At 41.1% G+C, this 23,251-nt stretch overlaps 1 protein-coding gene across 1 annotated transcript in view; it reads left to right on the top strand.

Moving 5' to 3' along the window:
- MASTL (microtubule associated serine/threonine kinase like) overlaps positions 1-23,251 on the top strand; it is a 40,027-nt gene that overhangs the window by 5,016 nt on the left and 11,760 nt on the right. Inside the window, exons 2-8 of the mRNA XM_017853008.1 lie at positions 1,433-1,570; positions 3,592-3,731; positions 5,066-5,154; positions 7,859-7,965; positions 8,487-8,637; positions 10,190-10,362; positions 12,926-14,065. Coding sequence (XP_017708497.1) covers positions 1,433-1,570; positions 3,592-3,731; positions 5,066-5,154; positions 7,859-7,965; positions 8,487-8,637; positions 10,190-10,362; positions 12,926-14,065 — 1,938 coding nt within the window. The remainder of the gene's footprint in view (positions 1-1,432; positions 1,571-3,591; positions 3,732-5,065; positions 5,155-7,858; positions 7,966-8,486; positions 8,638-10,189; positions 10,363-12,925; positions 14,066-23,251) is intronic.

Below are 23,251 nucleotides of genomic sequence, written 5' to 3'. Positions count from 1 at the left end.
TTGAGATGAAGTCATGCTCTGTCGCCCCAGGCTGGAGTGCAGTGGCGCGATCTCGGCTCACTGCAAGCTCCACGTCCTGGGTTCACGCCATTCTCCGGCCTCAGCTTCCCGAGTAGCTGGGACTACAGGCGCCTGCCACCATGCCAGGCTAATTTTTTGTATTTTTAGTGGAGACCGGGTTTCACCGTGGTCTCGATCTCCTGACCTTGTGATCCGTCCACCTCGGCCTCCTAAAGTGTGGGATTACAGGCGTGAGCCACCGCACCTGGCCTTTAATTTTTTTTAGTGTTCCAACTTTAATAGTTCTGTTTCTGTACAGATTACCTTGAAACTTGAAGTTCTAACTATTCCAGCTTAAGATTTTTTTTCATAGGCAAACTTCCGATGTTATGCCTCTTTCTGATTCTATTCCCATCTATCAAAGAATCAGAAGTTAAAAAAAAAGAAAATTAAGTAGTTACTCCACGCCCAGGTCCTAGTTATCTGTGGCCTTATGAGGAATGTAACTATCTTTTGACTTTGTTATCAGAACAGTGGAACAGAATTTTTTTTCTATTAATATGCAGGGCAGTCTGGGAGCATTTGTTAATTTTTTTTTCCTTCTCTAAAGAGATTGTGATACTTCTGCCATTTAATACCACGATAAGCAATTCTATCTTGAAGATTTTTTTAAAAACTGTCTTAACTATTTTTTGTACGTGGTTTCCTGATAGCAGTGCGAGTCCACATGACATCTATATGTGTTCTCTCTGTTCATGTTTTTATGATGGTAACTTTGAAACCTGAGATCACTCTGTAATTTTTTTTTTTTTTTTTTTGAGACGGAGTCTCGCTCTGTCGCCCAGGCTGGAGTGCAGTGGCACGATCTCGGCTCACTGCAATCCCCGCCTCCTGGGTTCACGCCATTCTCCTGCCTCAGCCTCCCAAGTAACTGGGACCACAGGCACCCGCCACCATGCCTGGCTAATTTTTTTTGTATTTTCAGTAGAGACGGGGTTTCACCATGTTAGCCAGGATGGTCTTGATCTCCTGACCTCGTGATCCACCCGCCTCGGCCTCCCAAAGTGCTGGGATTACAGCTGTGAGCCACCCCACCCTGCAGAGATCACTCTGTAATTTAAAAAAAAGGCAGGGAGCTGTGACTCACACCTGTAATCCCAGCACTTTGACAGGGGTATTGCTTGAGGCTCATTTTAGCCCGACCTGGGCAACATAGTGAGACCTTGTCTCTACAAAAACATAAAGTAGCCAGATATAGTGATGTGTGCCAGTAGTCCCAGCTACTTGGGAGGCTGAGGTGGGAGGATAACTTGAGCCTGGGAAATCAAGGCTGCAGTAAGCCTTGATCATGCCACTGCACTCAGCCTGGGTGAGAGATGGAGACTCTGTCTCAGAATAAAATAACATATCATTTTTATTTTATCTATTACAGGTTGTTAAAAAAGCAGACATGATCAACAAAAATATGACTCATCAGGTCCAAGCTGAGAGAGATGCACTGGCACTAAGCAAAAGCCCGTTCATTGTCCATTTGTATTATTCACTGCAGTCTGCAAACAATGTCTACTTGGTGAGTAAATAATTTTTACTTTGTTTCTTTATCCATTCAGCAGTCAGTGGACCCAGTGATTTAGGAGAACCATGTCTGGGTTCAGAGTACTTGCATATGAATTCTGGCTGCACTCACTACCTTGGCAAATTTACCTGTTATATTAGTTAGAGTTCTCCAGAGAAAAAGAACCAATAGGGTATATGCATATGTGTTGCGGGAAGTCAGGGACCCCGAGCGGAGGCACCCCCTAAAGCCGCGGCAGAAGAACAAAATTGTGAAGTTTTCATGGACATTTATTAGTTCCCCAAATTAATACTTTTATAATTTCTTACACCTGTCTTTACTGTAATCTCTGAACATAAATTGTGAAGATTTCATGGACACTTATCACTTCCCCAATGAATATCCTTGTAATTTCCTATGCCTGTCTTTAATCTCTTAATCCCATCATCTTCTTTGTAAATTAAGGAGGATGAATGTCGCCTCAGTACCCTGTGATTGTGTCAACTGCACAAATTGTTTGTAGAGCATATGTGTGTGAATATGAAATCTAGGCATCTTAAAAAAAGAACAGGATAACAGCGATGTTCAGGGAACAAGAGAGGTAACTTTGAACTGGGAACAAGAGTGGTAACTTTGAACTGGCCGCCGGTGAGCCAACGGAACAGAGCTATATTCCTCCTCTTTCATAAGCAAATAGGAGAAATATCTCTGAATTCTTTTTCTCAGCAAGGAACATCCCTGAGAAAGAGAATGCGCCCTGAAGGTAGGCCTATAGACGGCCCATTTTTAAGGCATCGCCCCTTTTTAAGGCATCCCATCTTTGTCTTTTATGGTCAAAGGGCCCAGGGAATGAAATAAGCCCAGGTCTCCTATAGTCTAGCTCCCAGGCTTATTAGGATGAGAAAATTCCCACCTAATAAATTGTGGTCAGACAGGTTATCTGCTCTCAAACCCTGTTTCCTGGTAAGATGTTATCAATGACAATGCATGCCCGAAACTTCATTAGCAATTTTAATTTCACTTCATCCGGTGGTCCTATGATCTCGCCCTGCCTCCATTTGCTTTGTGATATTTTATTACCTTGTGAAGTATGTGATCTCTGTGACCCACACCCTATTCATGCACTCCCTCCCCTTTTGAAAATCGCTAATAAAAACTTGCTGGATCCTGCCGACATGTGATGTCTCCCCTGGACACCCAGTTTTAAATTTCTCTCTCTTGTGCTCTTTTTTCCCTTTATTTCTCAACCCAGCCGAGACACTTAGGAAATAGAAAAGAACCCATGTTAAACATCGGGAGCAGGTTCTCCCCATACATATGGTGTGTGTATATGTGTATGTGTGTGTATATATACACAGAGACACAGGCCAGGGGCCGTGGCTCACACCTGTAATTCAAGCACTTCGAGATGCTGAGACAGGAGGATCACTTGAAGCCAAGAGTTCCAGACCAACTTGGGGATGAGACTCCATCTCTACAAAAAAATTAAAATAAAAATTAGCTGGGCATGGTGGTGTGCAGCTAGCTAATAGAGATACCATTGCACATAACTGCACCCCAACCTGAGATAGAGTCTCCCACTGTTGCCCAGGCTTGACTGCAGTGGCGCAATCTTGGCCACCCTGTGCCTCCTGGGTTCAAGCAATTCTCGTGCCTCAGCCTCCCAAGTAGCTGAGATTAAAGGCATGTGCCACCAGGACCAGCTAATTTTTTGTATTTTCAGAAGAGACGGGGTTTCGCTGTGTTGGGCAGGCTATTCTCGAACTCCTGGCCTCGAGTGATCTGCCCATCTTGGCCTCCCAGAAGTGCCGAGATTATAGGCGTGAGCCACTGTGCCCAGCCTAAACAGTTTAATTTTTGATTAAAGACTATATGGCAACATGAATAAACCTAGTATTAATGTATTACAAGTAATAGCAAGAAAAGGTAGTTTTGTTACAGAGCCATGCCAAATGTTGTAACTGTAATGCCCAAATACTAGATTTTAAAGTAATCACATTGTTTTTATTTCACAATATTAAATTCTTTTTTGATAGGTAATGGAATATCTCATTGGGGGAGATGTCAAGTCTCTCCTACATATATATGGTTATTTTGATGAAGAGATGGCTGTGAAATATATTTCTGAAGTAGCACTGGCTCTAGACTACCTTCACAGACACGGAATCATCCACAGGTAAAGACCAACTTTTCTCGAAATTATTACTTAAAAATTCAAGTAATCAAATTATATATTTGAGTCTCAGATATTCACGGTAACCACTTGCACTTACTTCCAGGTTATCTAAAGTTTACTAGTAACTTGTATTCGTTTAGAAATTAACTCTTCTTTCATCTCCCTGTGTTTTTAAAAATATATTGCTTTGAACATGAGTATAGCATGTATTTATTTATTTTGTATTTATTTATATTTTATTTATCTTTTTCTTTGTTGAGACAGGTTCTCACTTTATCACCCAGGTTGTGGAGAGCAGTGGCTTGATCTTGGCTCACTATAGCCTGGACCTCTGGGGCTCAAGCAATCCGCCTGCCTTAGCCTCCCAAGTGTCTGGGACTAGAGGCATGTGCCATTACTCCTGGCTTTGTGCGTGTGTGTGTGTGTGTGTGTGTGTGTGTGTGTGTGTAGAGATAAGGTTCCCAGGCTGCTCTTTAACTCCTGGGCTCAAGGGATCCTCCCACCTCAGCCTCCCAAAATGCTACAATTACAGGCATGAGCTACCACGCCCCACTAAGTATGGCATTTTATGTGAAGAGTATTGAATCCTTTCTGTTGCTCTGCATTATACAAAAGTGCTGTATTTTGTAGTCCAACTGATTTACAATGTTTTTCTCTATGCAAAGAAAGTCAGATTAAGTGACTCATTAAATCTCAATCGTACCTTCCTTTAAGAAGGTAAATGTAGGCCAGGTGCGGTGGCTCACGCCTATAACCCAGCACTTTGGGAGGCCGAGACGGGCGGATCACGAGGTCAGGAGATCGAGACCATCCTGGCTAACATGGTGAAACCCCGTCTCTATTAAAAAATACAAAAAACTAGCCAGGCGAGGTGGCGGGCGCCTGTAGTCCCAGCTACTCGGGAGGCTGAGGCAGGAGAATGGCGGAAACCCAGGAGGCGGAGCTTGCAGTGAGCTGAGATCTGGCCACTGCACCCCAGCCTGGGCGACAGAGCCAGACTCCATCTCAAAAAAAAAAAAAAAGTAAATATAAATTTGAACTGGCTTGAGATTGATTTTATCTAATAAGGTTTCTTTTCTTTATTTTAATGGAATATCTAACCAATGATACCAAAATAATCTAGTATTAATGTATCTTTTTTGTCAATTCTGATAAACAGTACAAAAGATGTTTTGCTTTTAAGAGATGTTTTCTGTACTTTTCAAAGCCATCAGTAACATCTTTATTTTGGAGGAAATAAATAGGGCTTGCCTCCTTTGTAACTCTTTCTGGAAATTCTAACATTAAAACTAGCCCTTTTTTGGTTATCTACTATTTGCCTTTTATGTATGCAGGGACTTGAAACCGGACAATATGCTTATTTCTAATGAGGGTCATATTAAACTGACGGATTTCGGCCTTTCAAAAGTTACTTTGAATAGAGGTAAGAAAAATACCAAGTAAGTACCTTTTTAAAACATCCAACAGGCCAGGCGCGGTGGCTCATGCCTATAATCTCAGCACTTTGGGAGGCCGAGGCAGGCAGATCACCTGAGGTCAGGAGTTGGAGACCAGCCTAGCCAACGTGGCAAAACCCCATCTCTACTACAAGTACAAAAATTAGCTCAGCGTGGTGGCACATGCCTGTAGTCCCAGCTACTTAGTAGGCTGAGGCAGGAGAATTGCTTGAAACTGGGAGGCAGAGCTTGCAGTGAGCCAAGATCCTGACACTGCACTCTAGCCTGGGGGACAGAGTGAGACTCCATCTCAAAAAAAAAATATTGTATTCTCTATTAGAAAGGATACATGGATGGGAAAGTATTAATAATGAAAATAACCAGAAATTGGACTTACAAACTCTGGAATTATAACTACTAGTATTTGAAAATATATGCAGATCTACAGTTTTTCATGTGGAAGTACAAAGTTCAACAGTTTAGTAAAATCTGATCTGTGCTGATGTAGGGGTATTTATGGTCTTTCGTTTGTTTGTTTTGAGATGGGGTTTTTGCTCTGTTTCCCAGGCTGGAGTTCAGTGGCATGATCTCGGCTCACTGCAACATCTACCTCGCAGGTTCAAGCAGTTCTCCTGCCTCAGCCTTCTGAGTAGCTGGGATTATAGGCACCCACCACCATGCCCAGCTAATGTTTTTCTTTTAGTAGAGACGAAGTTTCACCACGTTGGGCAGGCTGGTCTCGAACTCCTGACCTCAGATGGTTCACCTGCCTCAGCCTCCCAAAGTGCTAAGATTACAGGCATGAACCACCGTGCCTGGCCAGAGGTATTTATAGTCTATTGATCCCAGTTCATGTGATTATTCATATGATTTGCCACTAGGGATATTTCATAATATGCAGTATATTTACCACATTACTTTTCTAAAATCAACATTTTTAAATTGTGATTTCAAAGAAATCTGACTTTGAAATCTTATTTTGAAATCTGATTCTAAGAATTTCAGATAAGCTATTGGAAAATATCACAAAGGACAAAAAATTTGCATTAAGATAAAATTGTTGATAAATTTAAGTCACTTTGTATATCATAAGGGTCTAATTTTAATAAAACTTTTTTTGTAAAATATCCTATATGTGTATTATTATTATTCTTATCACTTCATCAATGTGAGGCATAAATGAAATTTGTTAAAACTTTCAGTATACTTTCATTTATTTATTTATTTATTATTATTTTTTTTTTTGAGATGGAATCTCGCTCTGTTGTCCGGGCTGGAGTACTAGAGTACAGTGGCACGATCTCGGCTCACTGCAAGCTCTGCCTCCTGAGATCACGTCATTCTCCTGCCTCAGCCTCCCGAGTAGCTGGGACTACAGGGACCCGCCACCATGCCTGGCTAATTTTTTGATTTTTAGTAGAGATGGGGTTTCACTGTGTTAGCCAGGATGGTCTGGATCTCCTGACCTCATGATCCACCCGCCCCAGCCTCCCAAAGTGTTGGGATTACAGGCGTGAGCTACCGCGCCTGGCCTATTCATTCGTTAATGTATTTATTTTGAGTCAGAGTCTTGCTCTATCACCCAGGCTGGAGGACAGTGGCGTGATCTCGGCTCACTACAACCTTTGCCTCCCAGGCTCAAGCGATTCTCATGCCTCAGCCTTCTGTGTAGTTAGGACTACAGGCATGAGCCACCACACCCAGCTAATTTTAAAAAGTCCTGTATCATATAAGAACATTAGAGTTTTTGGATTATTTTTTATTTGTTTGTTTAAGAGACAGGGTCTCACTGTATTACCCAGGCTGGAGTGCAGTGATGTGATCATAGCTCACTATAGCCTCGAACTCCTGGCAAAAGCAGTTCTTCCACCTCAGCCTCCCTAGTAGCTGGGGCTACACAGGTGCTTGCCGTAATACCCAGCTAGTTTTTAAATTGTAGAGATAGGTCTCACTCTATCACTCTATCTTGTTGCCCAAGCTGGTTTCAAACTCCTGGGCTCATGGGATCCTCTCCGTTTGGCTTCCCAAAGTGCTAGGATTACAGGTGTGAGCCACCACGCCTAGGTAAGAACATTAGACCTCTCTTACCATTTTTTATATCTAAGTGGAATAGTATAGTATTATGTGTCATTGTTGAATTCTTTTAAAATACTATGCACTGAAACATGCTAACAATCTGGGTCCGTTTCTATCTTGACCTAGGCTTAAACATATTAGCTAACATGAGGGGCCCAAAATTAATATTGATTCCATACTGTCTCCTTATTTATTTATTTAGTTTTTGAGATAGAATTTTGCTCTGTCGCCCTGGTTGGAGTGCAGTAGTGCAATCTCGGCTCACTGCAACCTCCGCCTCCCGGGTTCAAGTGATTCTCCTGCCTCAGCTTCCCAAGTAGCTGAGATTACAGACGCCCACTACTACGACCAGCTCATTTTTTGTATTTTTGGTAGAGACAGGGTTTCACCATGTTGGCCAGGCTGGTCTCGAACGCCTGACCTCAAGTGATCCATCTGCCTCAGCCTCCCAAGGTGCTGGCATAACAGGTATGAGCCACTGCGCCCGGCCACCGTCTCCTTTTTTAACATTTGGTTTACAAAAAATTTATTGTTGCCATATACATAACATTCATTTTTAGTCAATGGGAGGTAAAGGTTTTTAATTAATTTATATATTTTTCTTTGCATATATAGATATTAATATGATGGATATCCTTACAACACCATCAATGGCGAAACCTAGACAAGATTATTCAAGAACCCCAGGACAAGTGTTATCGCTCATCAGCTCGTTGGGATTTGTACGTACTTGAAAAGAAAATTTGAACATGACATGCCCTTTCATGATCACCACTTAAAATTTAAAATTACCTTTAAAAAAATATATCAAGGCCGGGCGTGGTGGCTCATGCCTATAATCCCAGCACTTTGGGAGGCTGAGGTGGGCAGATCACAAGGTCAGGAGATCGAGACCATCCTGGCTAACACGGTGAAACCCCATCTCTACTAAAAATACAAAAAAATTAGCCGGACGTGGTTGCGGGCACCTGTAGTCCCAAGCTAAGTTGGGAGGCTGAGGCAGGAGAATGGTGTGAACCCGGGAGGCAGAGCTTGCAGTGAGCCAAGATGGGGCTACTGCACTCTAGCCTGGGCGATAGTGTGAGACTCCGTCTCAAAAAAAAAAAAAAGATCAAAATAAATTTAAGTATCAAGCAATTGGATTTACTTTAGCAGTTTGTCTGGTTAGGTGGTATAACAGTCTATATGCTTAGGTGGTGTTTTGGGGAAGGTAAACCTGTTTTTATTTTTCTCTTTTTAATAGAACACACCAATTGCAGAAAAAAATCACAACTCTGCAAACATCCTTTCAGCCTATCTATCTGAAACATCACAGCTTTCTGAAGGACTCATATGCCCTATGTCTGTAGATCAAAAGGACACTACTTCTTATTCTAGCAAGTTACTAAAATCATGTGAGTATAAAAGAAAAGGTAGGTCAGGCATGGAGACTTACGCCTATAATGCTATCACATTGGGAGGCTGAGGCAGGATTTCTTTCTTTTTGAGATGGAGTCTCACTCTGTCGCCCAGGCTAGAGTGTAGTGGTGTGATCTCGGCAGCTCACTGCAAGCCAAGAGTTCAAGACCAGCCTGGGCAACAAAGTGAGACTTCATCTCTACAAAAATTAGCTGGGCATGTTGGCACACACTTGTGGTCCCAGATACATTGGAGGCTGAGGCAGGAGGATCACTTGAGCCCAGGAGGTTGAGGCTGCAGTGAGCCATAATAGCACCGTTGTACTCCACCCTTGGTGACAGCACGATACCCTGCCTTAAAAAAACAAAAATCTGCTCCAAAATTCAAAACATTTTGAGTACCGACATGACACCCAGCACTTTGGGAGACCAAGGCGGGCAGATCACTTAAGGTCAGGAGTTCGTGACCAGCCTGGCCAACATGGTAAAACCCTGTCTTTACTAAAAATACAAAAATTAGCTGGTCGTGGTGGTGGGCACCTGTAATCCCAGCTACTCAGGAGGCTGAGGCAGGAGAATCGCTTGAACACAGGAGGCGGAGGTTGCAGTGAGCTGAGATCGTGCCACTGTACCCCAGCCTGGGTGACAGTGAGACTGTCTCAAAACCAACAAACAAGCAAGCAATTTGCCATTATTTGTTTGCTTTATCCAGTAGTATTTTTTAAAAATCCCTTATAAGTGTGTATAATTCACATTTGTAAGCGCATAAACCTCAGTGTTACAATAAATACAAGTTGAATTAAATACAAGTGTTAAATACAAGTTGAACTGAGTGAATTTAGTCATATTCTAACCTAATAGCACATCTGGATATATCACATCAATAATGTTCCTTTGTCAGGAATGGTTTCAAATTGGATGATAGACACTCCAAATTGATTTGCTCCTAGTTATACATTAATTTGGTGGCTCACATCTGTAATCACAGCACTTTGGGAGGCTGAGGCGAGAGGATCACTTGAACCCAGGAGTTTGAGACCAGCCTGGGCAATATGGTGAGACCGCCATCTCTAAAAAAAATTTAAAGCATTAGCCAGATTTGGTGGTCCTTACCACTCAGGAGGCTGAGATGAAACTATTGCTTGAGCCCAGGAGGTCAAGGCTCCAGTGAGAGTAGTCATACCACTGCACTCTAGCCTGGATGACAGAGGGAGATCCTGCCGTGAATCAGTCAATAAATCCACCATTCCCTTGTTCTTATTCTTTACTGTATGAATGTTAAGGGGATTTTGTTTGGTTCTAACTTTCACAGCAGTACTTATATCTAAACACGGTGGGATATGTTTAGATACATTAATAGTATGTGTATCTAAACATAATGGGAAGCATGCCAGCTGTTCTTTTGGACTAGATAGTGTTTACAAAGAAATAGTTCTGATACGTAATTCTTACTATGTAATTCTTAATACTTTGCTTAATTATATGTAAAGATTCAGTAAGGAACTAAGAAAGCTGTAACACAGAATTCAATATTGTCTCTTCTCTGTAGGTCTTGAAACAGTTGCCTCCAACCCAGGAATGCCTGTGAAGTGTCTGACTTCTAATCTACTCCAGTCTAGGAAAAGGCTGGCCACATCCAGTGCCAGTAGTCAATCCCACACCTTCATATCCAGTGTGGAATCAGAATGCCACAGCAGTCCCAAATGGGAAAAAGATTGCCAGGTTTGAGGGACATTTATCTTAATGAAAACCAATTATGTATGTCAAATGAATGATAGAAACATACCTTTTCATATAAATTCCATAAAGAAACGAAATTGTTACATGAATGGCAGTCATGGTATTAATCAAAAATTCATTTTCCTGCACACTCTGTCAAATTCTTTTGAAATACTTCATGTCTCATTCAATTGTGACATTGTTTTTGCTTGATTATATAATGAGATCCTTGCAGTAAATTGATAGTAAATGCTTGGCTTCTGTATGACTAGGTGGACCTCACTTGTTTTTAAAAGTCCTTCCCATGATACAGACATTGGCTTGTTGGTTTTGTTTTATTTTGTTTTTAACCTATATCATTTTAAAACTCATACTACCTCCTTCTATACTATTTCCTACCAGTTTCTTGTTTAATGGAATGGTAACTCTTCTGGATCAGAAATAACTTTTAGACCAGAAAGGTAATGTGGGTGTGCCCTTAAAGTATCTATTCTGAGGCTATTGCTTGCCAAATGAATGGATTTACTTAAAGTTACTTTACTTAACTTACATATTGTTTTTGCCTTTTTAAACAGTTATTAGAGCTAATAGATATTAAAGGTGATAGGAACTAAAATTTAAAATCATAATAAGGTTTCCTTCATAGAATACTGATAAAATAATGATAGATTAGGATAACACTAACATCCAAAGAATAAACCTTATATTTCTTAAGATAATTTTGATTCTATTTGCTGCTTATTCTCAGCAATATAATTTTATTATTATTGGATATTTGTATTTTATAAGCAAGATCAAATTAACTTTTAACTAAGCCAGAATTTCTTAATCTTTTTTCCTTCTCTTGTTATAAAGTAAGGTAGTATATTCTGCAAGATAAACAGATTTCTATTCCTAGTTCTATTATTGCACTCCTTTCCTATTGAAGAAAACATATTGTTTACTATTTCAAATTACACACGGCTTTACCATCTTCCTCCCACTTCTGCATCCCTGAGGGATGCAATGGTGGGATTATAGTGGTGCTTCTCAAGTTATGATCAGAGGAATGATAAGGCACCCTCTGAAAAACCTTATACTGATCCCCACATGCATCATTTTCTGTGCTTGCAGATCAGTGAGATATAATTCAAGAATATCCTTTTTTAGGCCAGACGCGGTGGCTCATGCCTGTAATCCCAGCACTTTGGGAGGCCAAGGCGGGTATATCACCTAGGTCAGGAGTTTGTGACCAGCCTGGCCAACATGGCAAAACCCCATCTCTACTAAAAATACAAACATCAGCTGGGCGTGGTGGCAGGCGCTCGTAATCCCAGCTACTCAGGAGGCTGAGGCAGGAGAATTGCTTGAACCCGGGAGGCAGAGGTTGCAGTGAGCGGAGGTCATGACTCCAGACTGGGCAACAAGAGCAAAACTCCATCTTCAAAAAAAAAAAAAATCCTTTTTGCTTGTGACTAAGTGCTCATTATTATTACTAAGTTAATGATAGTTAATAAAGTTTACTATTTATACATCAAAAATAAGCACTATTAGAGTTTACTTAAGACTCACTCTACTTGACTAATCTTGTAAAAATCTTGATCACCAAGCACCAATTTGCAATATTATGTATAAAGCTGAGTACCCACAAGTACCCACAGATAGTTGGAATTCAGAAAAAAACATATCATTATTAATGCATTATCAGTTCATCTTGACAATGGATTTTAATTTCTGCTCTTTGGGGTTTGTAATTATTAATTACCATTAATGTCAGTTCATCCTTAGCTTGGTTTTTTAATACTTATATGAAGTAATACATAGTTACATTAACAATATTTTAGGTCTATAATTTTTCATTGACTAAATTTCAAGCCCTGTGTATTTTGCAGTTCAAAACAGAATCATCCAGACCAGGTGTGGTAGCTTAGGCCTATAATCCCAGCACTTTGGGAGGCCTAGGCAGGTGGATCACCTGAGGTCAGGAGTTTGAGACTAGCCTGGCCAACATAGTGAAACTCTATCTCCATTTAAAAAAAAAAAAAAAAAAAAAATGCAAAAATTATCTGGGCGTGGTGGTGTGCCCCTGTAATCCCAGCTACTTGGGAGGCTGAGGTGGGAGAATTGCTTGAACCCAGGAGGCGGAGGCTGCAGTGAGCTGAGATTGCACCACTGTACTTCAGCCTGGGTGACAGAGCAAGACACTGTTTCAAAAAAAAAAACAGAATCATCCATATACCTATTGCAAAATAGGTATGTACATAATGCAGCCTTACCCCCAAGTATGCCTGAATATGTTGCCTGTTAATTTGTCCTGTTTAAGTAACCTGTGATATACTATCAAAATAAGTATTATAGAATAATTTATTTAAATTTTAGACCATTTCATTCAGAATAATGTATATTCGCTTATAATTGTTTATATTGCTTTTTAATCCTCTGTTGTTGTTTATTTTTTCCATTCGAAAGTGGGAACAGGTAGCATAATAGTTTATAGGGTCGTTTATCCTACCTTAGTGGACCATAGTTAAAAGGTCAAAGAATATCAGCTTTATATAACTAAAACAAATATTTTTTTCCCTCTTAGGAAAATGACGAAGCATTGGGCCCAACAATGATGAGTTGGAATACAGTTGAAAAGTTATACGCAAAATCTCCAAATGCTATTGAGACAAAGGGTTTCAATAAAAAGGATCTTGAGTTAGCTGTTTCTCCCATTCATAACAGCAGTGCCCTTCCCACCACTGGACGCTCTTGTGTAAACTTTGCTAAAAATTGCTTATCTGGGGAAGTTTCTTGGGAAGCAGTAGAACTGGATGTAAATAATATAAATATGGACACTGACACAAGACAGTCAGGTTTCCATCAGTCACATCAGTGGGCTGTGGATTCTGGTGGGATATCTGAAGAGCACCTTGGGAAAAGAAGTTTAAAAAGAAATTTTGATTTGGTTGACTCCAGTCCTTGTAAAAAAATCATACAGAATAAAAAAACTTGTGTAGAGTCTAAGCATAACGAAATGATAGATTGTTATACAAATCAAAATACAGGCTTAACAGTTGAAGTTCAGGACCTGAAGCTATCAGTGCACAAAAGTCAACAAAATGACTGTGCTAATAAGGAGAACATTGTCAATTCTTTTACTGATAAACAACAAACACCAGAAAAATTACCAATACCAATGATAGCAAAAAACCTTATGTGTGAACTGGATGAAGATTGTGAAAAGAATAGTAAGAGGGACTACTTAAGTTCTAGTTTTCTATATTCTGATGATGATAGAGCTTCTAAAAATATTTCTATGAACTCTGATTCATCTTTTCCTGGAATTTCTATAATGGAAAGTCCATTAGAAAGTCAGCCCTTAGATCCAGATAGAAGCATGAAAGAATCCTCTTTTGAAGAATCAAATATTGAAGATCCACTTATTGTATCACCAGATTGCCAAGAAAAGACCTCACCAAAAGGTGACGAGAACCCTGCTGTACAAGAGAGTCACCAAAAAATGTTAGCTCCTCCTTTGGAGGTGCTGAAAACGTTAGCCTCTAAAAGAAATGCTGTAGCTTTTCGAAGTTTTAACAGTCATATTAATGCATCCAATAACTCAGAACCATCCAAAATGAACATGACTTCTTTAGATGCAATGGATATTTCGTGTGCCTACAGTGGTTCATGTCCCATGGCTGTAACCCCTACTCAAAAAAGAAGATCCTGTATGCCATATCAGGTATATTTATAACTTTCTAACACTTTATTTTTTGGATTTTAGAAAAACTATGAAGACAGACATTTGCCTCTAAGCTAGACTATGCAGTATTAATCACATAGTTTTGTTCTTGTTGAGAATCTTTGGGCTGTTTTAAGTTTTACCTAGAAAGGTAAAACTGGTAGAAATCATGTTTATTATTTTAGTTGTAATGCCTCCTTCCATTTGTGTAGTTTATGTACTTTTCTAAGAAAATACAATCACATATTTTCACTTGATCCCTACAGTACTATGAGTTGCAAAATTATTATTATTATTATTATTATTATTATTATTATTATTATTATTATTATTATCATTTTTGAGACAGACTCATTCTTTTGCCCAGGCTGGAGTGCAGTAGTGTGATCTTGGCTCATTGCAAACTTCACTCCCCAGGTTCAAGCAATTCTCCTGCCTCAGCCTAATCCCGAGTAGCTAGAATTACAGGGGCCTACCACCACACCTGGCTAATTTTTGTATTTATAATAGAGACGGCATTTCACCATGTTGCCCAGGCTGATCTCAAACTCCTGACCTCAAGCAATCCGCCCACCTTGGCCTCCCAAAGTGCTGGGATTACATGTGTGAGCCACCGCACCCGGCCAGAGATACAAAATTAAAGTCCACTCTACCTTACTGCCTTCCAAGGACATATTTAGATGATCTATTTTCTTAACAGAATAACAGTTGAAAAATATACATTTCTTTTTTTTTTTTTTTTTTTTTGAGACAGAGTCTTGCTCTGTCACCAGGCTGGAGTTGTAGTGGGTGATCTTGGCTCACTGCAACGCACCTCCTTGTCTCTAATCCTGACCTTCTCTTAGGCAGCAGACACACAAGCCAATCTGGCTATTCAGCTATTCTACTCGCGTCTTTCAAATGTTTGGGCTAGTCAAAAGTGCGACTTGTGGCGGCCTCGGGGTGCCTGTGGCACCATGGCATTGTAATCCAGCACTTTGGAGGCCGAAGGTGGGCTGGATCACTTCAGGAGTTCAGGAGTTCAAGACCAGCGCCTGGGAGCCAACATGGAGGAAACCCCGTCTCTACTAAAAAATACAAAATTAGTCAGCATGTGGTGCATGCCTGTAATCCTAGCTACTCGGGGAGGCTGAGCCAGGAAGAATCCCTGAACCCAGGAGGCGGAGCGTTGTGGTAAGGAGGCCGAAGATGCGTAGCCATAGCACTCCAGCCTGGACCAACAGAGCAAAACTCTGTTCTCAAGAAAAATTTTAAAGATGCAAAAATATTTAAGTACACAGAAGGATATCAATAATAGTAGTATAACTGTCTATCAACGTGATAATAGTAACTTAAATACATTAAATGTCAGCCATGCACTCACTCAAGTAGAGACATAATATAATATATATATATAATATAATTTAATATATGTAGAGACGAAGTAACTCGCATAGATGAATATACAGACCCAGGCTATATGGAAAGTGCAGAGTAAGAACAACACAGAAATCATACAAGACATCAAAACTGACAAACCGCGCGCGCCCCGGCCCCTCCAGGTCGTAGCGAGTGTTCGTGCGGTGCCTCAGCCCTTCTAAGTAGCTGGATTTACTGCGTGCCCGCCACCGATGCTCAGCTGGATCTTTTTGTATTTTTTAGTAGAGACAGGCGTTTCAACCATCTTGGCCAAGGACTGGCTCTTGAACTCCTGACCTCATGACCCACCTGCCTCACCTCCCCAAAGTGCTGGAAATTACAGGTGTGAGCCACCACGCCCGGGGCCTCAAGTGGCTCTTCTTAAAGCTTGTATTATCCATGCTCTCAGTCTCTTGCCATCTTTTTTCATTTGACGTCTTCTTTGCAGACATTTGTGTATTGTTTCTTATCCAGTCCTATTGGAATACATGGAATGTTACTAAGCTTTGAACTTCACTAGATAAAGGACGTTTTTAATAATTATAAAGCTAATGCATTCATTTTTAAAACTTATCAAAAATTTGACTACACTCTTTTACGCGTTAGTAGCCTCATCAGCTGAGTTATTTGGCCCCTGTGGTGTTTCAGCGGTTCGCGATTCAGGTAAATAGTATATGGTTAAGATGATGCTTGTTATCCGCTGTAAACGCTTTTTGAATTAGCAGACCCCCAAATTCAGATCAGGTCAGGGGAACTCCGCCTACCCGAACTCCGAAGAAGTGTGAGAACGAGGGGCAGCCCCGTTTGATGATGGGCGAATTCTAGGAACCCCAGACTACCTTGCACCCGAGCTGGTACGTAGGCAGGGCGGGCCCGGGCGGCGGCGGTCCATGGTGAAGGCTTGCATGTGCTTTGAGTTTTTGAAGTATTACTGCTCGCTTACATTACTTTCAAGGTTAAAATTTTTTTAACAAATTTCTTCAAGTACCTTACAGTTACCTAACAGTAAAGATAAATGAGGCCTCATCAGTACTTTTTTTCTTCCATAAATTTATATGGCATTATCATAGAAAATAAGAATAGCAGTGGCCATGGCGGGTTATCCCACTCTGCTGAATGTAAAAAACAGACGCTAGAGTACATTGCAGTCATTTGTCCTTTGCCTTCTGGGTTCAGTCTCAAGTTTCCAGAAAAACCCACACCTGCCACCCATTGATATTATCTTACCTCTTTTTTTTGTTTGTTTGTTGTTTTTTTTATTTTTGAGGACGAGTTTCTCTTTTGTACCGAGGCGTGGAGTGCAATGGCGCGATCTCGCTCACTGCAATCTCTGCTCCCGAGTTCAGATGATCTCTGGGCTCAGCCTCCTGAGTAGGCGGGATTATAGGTGTCCACCACATTGCCCGGGGCTAAATTGCTTGCGTGCGTCGATTTTTAGTAGAGACAGTTTCAGCCAGGTGGCCAGGACTAATCTCAAAACTCCTGACCCCTTCAGGGCGTGGATCCGGCCTGCCTTGGCGCTTCCCCAAAGTGGCTGGTCATTACAGGCATGAGCCACCGCACCCGTGCGCTATCTTACCCCTCTTAATGTTCTCAGGTTGGATGTGAGTTTGGCTTGGTACTACATGGTTGGGCGGGTCCTAAATTTCTGGTCCCTGTTTGAACTTATTCTCACTTATATCCTTACCAGAAGAGTCAAGCCAGGAAATGAAGACCAGTCATCCTTCAAAACAGAACATTAAGAATAAAAAAGATAGCGGCCGGGCACGGTTGGCTCACACCTGTAATCCTTTACGCACGTTCTGGGAGTCCGAGTCAGGTGGGATCCCTTTGAGGCCAGGAGTTCAAGACCAAGCCGAGCCAACATGGTGCAACCTCATCTCTACTAAAAACACAACAACTAGCGGGCATGGTGGTGCATGGCCTGTAATCCCAGCCTATTTGGGAGGCTGAGGCATGAGAATTGCTTGGAACCTGGAGGCCGACGTCGCAGTGAGCCAGTATCGTGCACTACACTCCAGCCTGGGCAACAAAGCAAGACGTCTTCGTTCTCAAAAAATAAAGAAGATCATAAAAGCATGACATTTGCGCACTATTATTCTTTTCTTCCCTTTCTCTCTCTTGAATGAATGAGTTCCCTCCTACATTCTGAAATAACTGTATTCATTTCCTAGGGATGCTGTCTAGCACACAACTGGGTGTCTCAAACCAATAAAATCACTGTTTCAGCAAGGTTCTAGAAGCGTAGAGGTCCAAAATCAGGTTCACAGGCTATCCTCCCCCTGGAAACCTGTAGAGGAAATCCTTCGTGCCTCCGTCTTCCTGCTTGCGGTGGATTCACTCGGCAAGTCGCTCAGTGTTCCTTGATTGAAGATGCCTCATCCATTTCTCCTCTTTCGTGATGGTGTTCTCCCTGTGTCTCTATCAATCCACAGGGCTGGCTTCTTAGAAGGATGCAGTCATTAGGGCCCCATCTTACTCCAGTATGACCTCATCTTAACCTTAGTTAATCATTATTTACGAAAAACCCCATTTCCAAATAATGGTCATTCTTAGGTACTGGGGGTTTAGGACTTCAACATACCTTTTTTGGGAGGGACACAGTTCAGCCCATTACTATGAAACCCTTCCTACCATGTTGATGTTACTTACTTCCCATTTCTTTGAGCTCTTTTCATGATCATCTGTTTCATTCCTCCCCAACCCCACCTCTCACAGCCTTTCTTCTGTTTTATTTCCTTTACTGACTTTTATCCTCAGCCTAAAACATAAGGTTTCCACCCTTGTCTTCCCCTCTATTTCCCTAACTTCTCGAAAGGTTTCCTCTTTCCTTTGAATTATCTTGCTCTGGCAATTTTGATCATCATCTCACTATTTAACTGAAAATTATTTATTTATTATTATTTATTTAGAGATGGAGTTTCGCTCTTGGTTGCCCAGGCCTGGAGTGCAAGTGGACGATCTCAGCTCACGGCAACCTCCGGTCTCGCCAGGTTCAAGGTATTTCCTGCCTGCAGCCTCCCGAGTAGCTGGGATCTTACAGGCATGCGCCACCACCATGCCCGGCTAATTTTTGTATTTGTTAGTAGAGATAGGGTTTCTCCATGTTGTCAGGCTGGCTCAAACTCCTGACCCTCAGGTATCCGCCTGCCTCAGCCTCCCAAGTGCTGGGGCGATTACAGGCGTGAGCCACCGTGCCCTGCCGTACTGGAATGACTCTTAATGGGCGACCAGCGCGATTTCCTTATTGTCAGAATCCTTATGTCTATCTCTTGCTCATTCCATCCTGACCTCTGTCCTGCTCTTCACCTCCTACTCTCTAAATTAGTGTCTTCGAGATTCTGCGCCTTACCCGTTTTTGCGCCACACTGTGCGTTCGTCCCTGTGTCATCTCATGTCTACTTCGCATGAGCTTCAATTGTTCTACTCTCCATGTTGATGATTCGCAAATTAAGTCTGTCTCTAATCCTGACCTTCTCTAGGCAGCAGACACACAGCCAATCTGGCTATTCAGTATTCTACTGGTCTTTCAAATGTTGGGTATCAAAAGTGGACTTGTGGGGCCTGGTGCTGTGGCACATGGCTGTAATCCCAGCACTTTGGGAGGCCAAGGTGGGTGGATCACTTCAGGTCAGGAGTTCAAGACCAGCCTGGCCAACATGGTAAAACCCCGTCTCTACTAAAAATACAAAAATTAGCCAGGCATGGTGGTGTGCGTCTGTAATCCCAGCTACTCAGGAGGCTGAGACAGGAAAATCGCTCCAACCTGAGAGGCGGAGGTTGCAGTGAGCCAAGATCATGCCACTGCACTCCAGACTGGGTGACAGAGCAAGACTCCATCTCAAAAAAAAGAAAGAAAAAGAAAAAACTGGGCTTGTTATCCAGCTAGCTCTTCCTCTGTTCCCTACCTCAGTTGCATCACCTTCATGGTGACACAATCTTTGTTTCCTACATTCCAGCATTTAAATGCAGCCAATTAGATCTCTGCAGTATTTCCAGCATTTAAATCCAGCCAATTAGATCTCTGCAGCATTTCACCTCTCATTTTCTTCTCTGCCACTGTTCTCTTTAAGAACTCATCTTTCTCTTTTATTATTTTAGTGCCCTTCTATCTGGTCTCTTCAACTTCATCTTATTATTAATAATCATTGCCACCAGATTTTTCTTCCCAAACCATCACATGGCTTATTCTGTTTCCCTTCTCAGAAAACTACAGTGGCTGCCTCTTAGCTGCTAAGTAAAATCCAAATTGATCATGGCATTTGAGGTTGTAGCTCTCATACCAGCCTTGTCTCTCAAAGAGTCTCTTTATATGCCTTATGTTCCCATTCCATTTCTTAAATACATTTAATTTTCAGGTCCTCCTTATTTTGCTTGTGTATTTAACCTTATTTGAGCAAAGCCAGTTTCCTAGTATCTTCCAGTCAAATTCTTCTCATTTCATCATTTCAAATGTTACCTCTTCCATAAAGCATCCCTTGATCAACTACTGGGAATTATTCACTTCTGTTACCTTATTAGAAACTGTTTAAAATATGCCATTCTTCCTGTGTTGTAATTAATTGTTAATTTATCTCCACTACAAAAGCTTAAGAAAACTTCTTGAGGAGACTGTGAGTTTTCTTTCTTTCCTTTTTTTTTTTTTTTTTTTTGAGACGGAGTCTCACTTTGTCGCCCAGGCTAGAGTGCAGTGGCGCAGTCTCAGCTCACTGCAACTCCCGCCTCCTGGGTTCAAGCAAGCAATTATCTGCCTCAGCCTCCCAAGTAGCTTACAGGCACCCGCCCCAATGCTTGGCTAATTTTTGTATTTTTAGTAGAGACAGGGTTTCACCATCATGGCCAGGCTGGTCTTGAACTCCTTACCTCGTGATCCACCCAAAGTGCTCAGCCTCCCAAAGTGCTGGGATTACAGGCGTGAGCCACTGCACCCAGCCAAGAGTGTGAGTTTTCTACCGTCGGCACAACACTCCTGAATTCCTTGGAAGCACTCAGTAACTGATATTAATAATCTCTGCAATATTGGAAATAGACACATTTAATGTTCCTCTTTCTCTCTTAGCCAAAGCAAATAAATTCCTGTGAGCACTGATTTTTATATAGTGCCTCTTTTGCTCTGTCACAGATTTGCTAGCCCATTTTCTATATTATAATTTGCATTATCTCTAAGGACAGAGTGTGAAAGTAAGCTTCAAACATAAAGATGTATTTTATAGCATCTTGCCACTGTTTTAGTGAGACATCTAGCTCCCTCAGCTAAACAACACGCTGACAACATGCTGAGACCCAACCATGACCTTCCTGATGCCCCTCCATCTTGCCTCAGCAGAGATGAGCCAGGGACTCTGTCCTGAGTTTTCCATAACTTTATATGCACCTTTTTGTTTCAGCTTAGTGTGTTAAAATTCTCTGTATTGTCTCTCCCAGAGTAGGCTGGTTTCTCTTTGGGAAAAGAGATTTTCCTTAATCCTCTTTGTATCTTTTATATCTGGCACAATACCTGGTGCCCAGTTCAGTGAGTGAAGAGGGAAGGGACTCTAATAATTTTAATGCAATGTACCTAACTACTGTTTTCTTACATGCAGGATTTCTGACTTCCGGTGAGTGAGCTTCTCTATAAAGTAATGCGGCAAAGCACATGAAACTGAACAGTCAAAGTATAACTAGATCACATTGCATAAAAAACTATTTTCCTTTTAGCTCACTTGTGAAATACAAAATGAACTGTCTTCTGTCTTCTCAGCAGCAAGACATCCAGAGAGGTGGTTCTTCTCTGTGAAAAGAAATGTAGGCCTGAGGCATTTTTCATTAACTTCTAAAGGTAGCACAGAGTGAAGATAAAGTCTTTTTTATTACAACAGAAGAAATAGTATTGATACAAATATTTAAAATGGCTGGCACTGTGGCTTACACCTATAATGCCAGCGCTTTGGGAGGCTGAGTCAGGTAGGTCACCTGAGGTTAGGAGTTCGAGACCAGCCTGCCCAACATGGCGAAACCCTGTCTCCACTTAAAAAAAGACAAAAATTAGCTGGATATGGTGGCTCATGCCTGTAATCCTAGCTACTCAAGAGGCTGAGGCAGGAGAATCACTTGCACCCAGGTGGCGGAGGTTGCAGTGAGCTGAGATTGCACCACTGCACTCCAGCCTGGGTGACAGAGCGAGACTCCATCTCAAAAAAATAAAAATAAAAATAAAAAATTAACAACTACAGAAGGGCTCTAATTTTCCAAATCTTTTATTATCATTAGAAAATAAAAAAGTGTAACAATATCAACATATTCTATAAACTAAAGGAGTGAGTTTTGAATTAGAAAGCCAGCAATGTAAAACAAGGCTGTTCTTTTTCTGTGCCTTATAACATATAATTGCAAAGTTTTATTCCACTATGTGATCTTATTAGACTTTGACTTAAGTATATGGGTATGTGTGGCATATCCATGCAGAAATCATGTATTTTTTTTTAAACACAAGTATATTTTAGCTGAGCTGGTAAAAGGGGCCTAATTTCTAACCTAATAAGTAAAATAAGTAAATTTTTTTTTCTAATTCCCCCTACTTTTCTGTTATTTGGTTACATTATCTAATCCGTTGGGATAATTCTTTCTCAGTGCTGCTTGAAAGGCCTACTAACTGAGGTGGTTTGTATGTTTTTATAGTATTATAGAAATAGAAGCCTATAGAACATTTGCATTTTGTGTTCCTTTAAGGGAAGATGGGATTATATGGCTTGCAGGTAAAATGGCACTCTAAATGCATGCAGCTGTTTTTCCTAAGATCAGATTCCACAATGCTTTCCTAGTTGTCTTCAAATGGAATGGTGGCAGTTTTTTAACCACAATAAAGAATTTTGTGAAGTTGTCTTTAAAGAGTAACTTTAAGGCAAATTTAGCACTAGACTAGGATCCCTGTTCTTAATTTATATTGAAGTTATCCATTTTTGAACTAAAATTAACCTTTTCTTAGGAAACACTTTATTCATAGAACTAAAGTATAAACCAGTTTATAGTTTATAAGATCATATTTAAAATTACTGTTAAAAACATCTTTGTGGCCGGGTACGGTGGCTCATGCCTATAATCCCAGCACTTTGGGAGGCTGAGGGAGGCGGATCATGAGGTCAGGAGATTGAGACCATCCTGGCTAACATGGTGAAACCCCGTCTCTACTAAAAATACAGAAAAAACTCAGCCGGATATGGTGGTGGGCGCCTGTAGTCCCAGCTGCTGGGGAGAGTCCCAGCTGCTCTCCCGCTGAGGCGGGAGAATGGCATGAATCCAGGAGGCGGAGCTTGCAGTGAGCTGAGATCGCACCACTGCACTCCAGCCCGGGCGACAGAGCGAGACTCCTTCTCAAAAAACACACACACAACAACAACAACAACAAACTTTGTATATAAATGTTGCATCCAATGAATATTTTATTTAGAAATTAATTTTACCTATTTCTTAAGACATCTCCTACTTACCTGTTGAAACCGTAGTTTAAGTGAATATTCTTTGCTAAACTAATTTGTCCCTCTGTGTTCCTAAAAGGAATAAAGCCCCATTAAAATACTCTATAAGTAAGGCCTTCCCTAGTTACCAGGCTTTCCTTCAATTACTGTAAATGTTGCTGGCTTATCTCATACCTTGTGCAGGATACAGAATAATCATGTAAATGTTTACATTTCCTGATATGAAATTGAGTAGTAGTCTGCTTATTTTAGAGAATAAGTTTAGGATTTAGGATACATAACATATCCAGAATGTCAGAAATTATTATTACTTTTTTTTTTTTTTTTTGAGACG

Source organism: Rhinopithecus bieti, unplaced genomic scaffold (assembly GCF_001698545.2).
Source record: "Rhinopithecus bieti isolate Rb0 unplaced genomic scaffold, ASM169854v2 scaffold_35615, whole genome shotgun sequence".
Lineage (NCBI taxonomy): Eukaryota > Metazoa > Chordata > Mammalia > Primates > Cercopithecidae > Rhinopithecus > Rhinopithecus bieti.
Note: the sequence above shows the minus strand (reverse complement) of the source record. Positions and strands in the feature narration are given on the sequence as shown.